This window comes from Orycteropus afer, unplaced genomic scaffold (assembly GCF_000298275.1).
Source record: "Orycteropus afer afer isolate SDZICR_OR568_19922 unplaced genomic scaffold, OryAfe1.0 scaffold00350, whole genome shotgun sequence".
In the NCBI taxonomy this organism is placed as follows: domain Eukaryota; kingdom Metazoa; phylum Chordata; class Mammalia; order Tubulidentata; family Orycteropodidae; genus Orycteropus; species Orycteropus afer.
Window position 1 is genome coordinate 871,318 of NW_006921937.1, and position 6,000 is coordinate 877,317.

The 6,000-nt window shown below is 35.7% G+C and overlaps 1 protein-coding gene across 1 annotated transcript in view; it reads right to left on the reverse strand.

The window, feature by feature from the left end:
- The window catches only part of FBXL17 (F-box and leucine rich repeat protein 17), an 846,026-nt gene that overhangs the window by 683,942 nt on the left and 156,084 nt on the right, over window positions 1-6,000 (reverse strand). The window contains exon 4 of the mRNA XM_007952585.2: window positions 2,718-2,849. Coding sequence (XP_007950776.1) covers window positions 2,718-2,849 — 132 coding nt within the window. The remainder of the gene's footprint in view (window positions 1-2,717; window positions 2,850-6,000) is intronic.

The window sequence follows — 6,000 nt, forward strand, 5'->3', positions numbered from 1 at the left end:
GACAATTAACAAAACTTCTCAAAGTGAAAATGAAATTACTTAAAATAGTAGCTTTGCATGTAATTCAAAAAGTTCTCATTTCACAAATGCAAAAAATTCAATTGTTAACTAATATGATAGTTCAAATTATTCTAAATTTCCCTAAGAACCTTAAACTGAAATAATTTTACTTCACTTTAAGACTTAGCAAAACTACTTCAAATTTCCAAAAAAATCAAATATTTACTGACTAAAAATAGAAAATTTATTTCACTCACGATTTAAGGATAAAACATTTTTTAATGTAGTACAATATGAGAGACAAACTAATGGGAACTTAACTAGAACCTTCAAAACATATACAGATTATTCCTTTGGGAAATTACTGGCCAAAATTTTTTTAATGAACAGAAAAAGTGTTTCTTTATGTTTATTGAATAAATAAACAAGTATTACTCAACAAATATCCCCATTACATGAGAAAACAAAATTTTTGAGTAGTGATTACCATCCTTTCATTTACATAGAAGATATAGTAGAAACCAACAGATAACAAATACAGCAGTAATACCACAAAAACTACCAGTTTTCTAGTGTCTCCTATGGGTCAGAGTCTGTACTAGAGACTGTAAGAACATGATCTCATTTAATCATCAAAACTTCAACCTGAAAAAAAAAACAAGCATTAATAACCCCATTTGCAAATGAGGTTCAGAGAGTTTAAGTAACTCTGTAAGGGTCACAATGCAAGTGGGTGAATTCAAAAGTTCAGTCTGACTCTGAAGACCTTATTCTCTCCACAAGACCATAGTGCCTCACAAGTGATTATTAAAATTTTATTAAATGTACAGAGGAATGTGAAATACTTTTACTATGTAATTTCAGGGGAAAATATTCTAAATGGTAATAAAAACATTTTTAATTCAAAGTGTTTAAATTTTTCTAATTCCTATCTTCTTAAAATAGCATTATCTCACATTAAGTACTGCTACGTCTAAGAGACCTTTCAAAATTTAACTTCATATCTGAGAACAAAAATATTTGTATTTTATAAACCGGCTCCAAGGAACAACAGACTTCTAAATTTTTTACATACAATTAAAAAGCAAGCATTCTTTGTAAATATGCTACACTTTGAGAACCAGCTTGCCAATATTTTCAAGTACAAGCATGTATCGTTTAATGTCCATGATACATTCTGTGAAATAGGGCATTATGTGATTTAGACATTACGCAAACACCGTGTTACATATGAATGAATTCCATTCCTCAGTCTATCATTAAGTCAAATGTGGATGTAAGTGGGAACAATTAGGTATGGTTCATATCTAAGCTCAGTTAGTCGAATGTTTCTATCAGTATATAGTACAAAATGTACCTTTCTATGCATAAAAAACTTTAAAGGAATACTCCAGATTTTAAACTTTAACATGAAAATACAGTAATAATGTTTTGATGTGGGTCACAAAGTAGTGCCATTTGTTATTATGAACGACTGTATGTACCTCGAACTTTTAATATAATAGAACTTTACAGGGTTGATCCCACCAGCAAAAATGCGGTCAGATATTGCCCAAATGTACATTATACAGCACCAAGGGCTGCAGGAAGGTATAGGGGATAGAGAGTGACAGCTAATGAGTGCAGGGTTTCTTTTTGTGCTAATGAAAAAGTTCTAGAATTAGTGATGATGAATGCATAATTCTGTGATTTGCACAAAGTTTGTACACAATTTTCTGTTTGTACTAAAAACCACTAAATGGTCGGATGGAGGCTGGTGAGATCCCCAATACTATCGCCCTGGGATACATTTTGGGCCTGGAATAAAACTCACTCCCAGGGGCTGGCTCTCAGCCCAACAGTAAACAAGATGTACATGCAGAGCACTCAACCCAGGGTGACACACCCACATACTCTATGGAAATGCATCCCTTGGAGCAATTGACCACAGGGCACCAGAGAGGTTTCAACATTGGCAGGGAGGAAATGCAGGATACACAGGAGAACATAACCATGAGGGGCATGGGAGGGGAGGTGGGTTACTGGGCAGAGAGGGGAGGAGACTGGGTTAGGACTGGGAATGGTAAATGGGGAGTTAAACTAAATGCACACGAAATGTTGAATGTGAAACAAACTCTGCTCTATAAACTTGCACCTAAAGCACAATAAAAAAATAAAAACCACTAAAAGGGTGAATTTTATATGTGAAATATATCTCAACAGAGGTAAATGCTTTCAAACATATACTAAAATACATCAAGCATGAACGAATTAAACATGAATGTGCTTAAAATATAAAACCTATGAACTACTAAGATTATCTGTCCCAATTTATTGAATCTTATTTTTCACCAAACTATGGGAAAAACATCTTCCTAGATATCAAAAATTCTAATTATCTAAAATTTTTATAGTCTCTAAGGAAATCAGAAGGAATTAGAACCTCATACTTATGTCTGGCAACTAAATTTGATTTTTTCCAATATACCTAAATTGGTTCACTATCAGAATTTAGAAAAGACACATTAACATATGCTAATAAGGAACTTGTAACATGCAAGTACCACATACAAGCACCTATTCACTTATATGATCCATTTATAAATCATTGCTGTTAAGAGGATTCTTGCCCATCATCCACTAAAAGAAAATAGTAAGAAAAATTTTATAAACCAAGTTCATCAAACTCAAAAGTTAGAAATAAAATGAACAATATCCGGATGGTAACAAGTACTTACTAATTTGTTTTCCTGCATGTATATTCTTTGTAATTTCAGACAGCCCTTAGCTATGACGATCATGCCTTCATCTGAGATCTTGTAACACTGGCCAAAATGAATATCTTTGAGTTCTCTGCATTTTGAGCCCAGCTGTAAACAAAGAGATTTGGCTGAAAACTCTGAAGATAACAAAAGCAACATATTTCTAGATGGATTTCCACAGAACTTCCTATAAATAGCCTTATCTGAGTTAACAAATATTATTTGTAAAATACTTTTAAAATAAGATAAAATGTTAGCAATTTGTAATTTAAAAGATTGAAAGATTGTTTTGTAAGCCTTTCACCTTCTAATCTACTTTACACTATGTGCCCAACTAGATGCCTAGATTGCTTAACAGTTCAAATTTACATCTTTGTTTTGCCTGAGTCTTTACATCAATTTAGTATTACACGGAGTAGGATACAGGTGGTCAAGGGTCAAAAAAGTGGGTAAAGGTCCAGTGAACGAAAAAAGTCAGCTATGGTGCCGTCAAATTCAACTTAACAGTAACCCCATTTGTGTCAGAGTAAAACCACAGGATTTTCAATGACTGGTTTTTCTGAAGTAAATCGTCAGTACTTTCTTCTGAGGTACCTCTGGATATACTAGAACCCCCAAACTTTCGGTTAGCAGCTAAGTCACATTAACAGTTTTTACTACCCGAAGACTACCCAGTGAATGAAAAAGTATTTTTAATTCAAGAGATTCTGGTTCTTCTGACTGCTCCAATTCATCATTCCTCTAAATAAGCTCCATCTAATCTACGAAAGAAAAAAATTCTAAAGACACGACAGCTAACTTTCTAGCGATAATACTTATTTTTAGACTAGTATCCAAACCAAACTCACTGCCGTTGAGTCAATTCAACTCATAGCAACCCCTCCTTGGGTTTCCGAGGTGGTAGCTCTAAGGAAATAGATTGTCCAATCTTCCTTCCGAGGAGTAGCTGGTGGGTTTGAACCGCCAGCCTTCTGGTTAACAGTCAGATGCCTTAGGCACTACACCACGAGAGTTTCCTTAGACCAGTATAGAAACTAAAAAAAAAAAAAAGACTAAAGATTTGGGGTTTGAGATCTTAACTGTCCCTTAAATAACTAGCGTAGTGCCTAAGGCACTTGACTACTAACCAGAAGGCTGGCGGTTCAAACCCATCAGCCATTCCTCGGAAGGAAGATGGGGCAAACTACTTCCGTAGTGATACCGCCTCAGAAAGCCAAGGAGGGGTTGCTATGAGTCAGTGCAACTCGACAACAACATCCCCAAGGGTTCCATGTACCTTACTTACATTAACAAAACTCTCTAATCCCCTCGGAGGGCCACAGCCTCTTATTTGCATAATCCCACCCTATCATTTTATGGTAGTTATAAGACCAGGACTGAGGCTGCTGTTAAGTGCTGTCAAGTCAGACCTGACTCATAGCCACCCCTCCGTGGGTTTCTGAGGCTGTATCATTATGGAAGTAGATTGCCCAACCGTCCTTCTGAGGAGTGGCTGGTGGGTTTGAACCACCAGCATTCTGGTTAGCAGTCAAGTGCCTTAGGCACTACGCTACCAGCGCTCCTAGACCATGGCTAGAGTGGCCATATTAAAGCAAGCATTTCACTGTACTGTAAATGTTTTTTTTTTATAATTTTTGGTAAATAATTATGTAAGAATTATGCATTATGCGTTATGGAAGAACTTGCTTGTTTTATCTCTTAAGATGATTCTCTACAAATATAATACTCACAAAAACAGCATTCATTTACAGTTTACATTGATCATTTAATCTCTTCTAAATGATCTTATTAGGGCACTACCCTAATAGGATCATGTAAATAAAGTGCATGGAACCCTTGTAGGGGATTGGTCAATTTTCCCACCTCACTAGGCTTAAGAGAATTTAGTAACAGAGGTTGGGAGGGGATGTCACTTCCATTAGGAAGAGCAGGAGCAAAGTTTATCTTCTGACCTAAGATCCTGGCACTGAGAATCTCATAGACTGAGGCAACAAAGACAGCTTTAACACTGAAGACTGCACAAGATGGGAGTGGAATGGGACTAGCAGGCTAACTCGCTGACCCACAAAGCAAGAAAGCTGAGCGCTTTCAAGCAGGAGGCCTCCAGGTAGTGTGGGGTGCCCCAAGCATGTACTGGCAGAGCTTAAAGAGCTTTTAAACACTTATCCAAGCAGGGCAGAGGCCAGGCCAAGGATCAAGAGCCAAGGGTGGGCATGGCCAAGAAGAAGCCATCCTGATCAAACAACTATATCCTGACTTATTCCTTTTACTTTCAATTTGATCTTGATCCTGAATTATAACCTGTTACTTTCCTAATAAACTCTATAACCATGAGTTCGATAATGTGAGTTCTGTGTGGCCACTGCAACAAATTAACAAACCCAGCAGAGAAGTAGTGCAGTGAGGAGAATGGCTTATGTCAGAATTGATGAAAAGGATGGAGGGTGGAAGTATGTCTGACCTCCACTCGCAGGAATCACCCTTGAGCTGATGCTGATGTTAACTTTTTTCTCTTCCCCTGAAGTTAGAAAACATCTGACATCACACCATTTTTACTTTATATTAAAAATAATAAAATCCAGTATTGACAAGGGTTCAGAAAGTGTGCTAATACACACAAATGGTTGGTAGTTCAAACTCACCAGAGGCTTCAGGGAAGAAAACATAGGCAGTCTGCTTCCATAAAGATTTACAGCCTTGGAAACCCAATGGGGGTCAAACACTAAGAGTCAGAATCGACTCAATGGCAGTGAGTTTGGGTTTTTTTTTCCCCCTAAGACTATAAATCAGTACTAAAAATTCTCCTAGAGGGTAACTTAGCATAATGAAAATATTTTATAAAATGTGGTTGAAAAACATATGACCCAGCTTCTAAATATTTTCTTAAAAAGTTAACTAAAGATAAATGGATAATTGGAGAGATATAACATAAGCATAGAAGATGTTGATTATTGACTGTCAATAGGAGGTATATGAATGCTCACTGTATATCTTTTCAAATTTTCCATATGTTGAAAATTTTCATAATAAAATGTTGAAATAAATAATCACAGGTATTTGCTAAGATTTCACTGTAAGAATTTAGTAGGATTTTTCAGTAAAATGTAAGAAATAAACTAACAGTATAAATTATGATATATTCACAAAACATAATACCATAGAGCCATTAAAGTTAAACACTTGATGAATGAAAGTAAGTTTTAAAATTATAATCCAATTTTAACAAAGAAATTAGGCATATTTAAATTTACATATATTT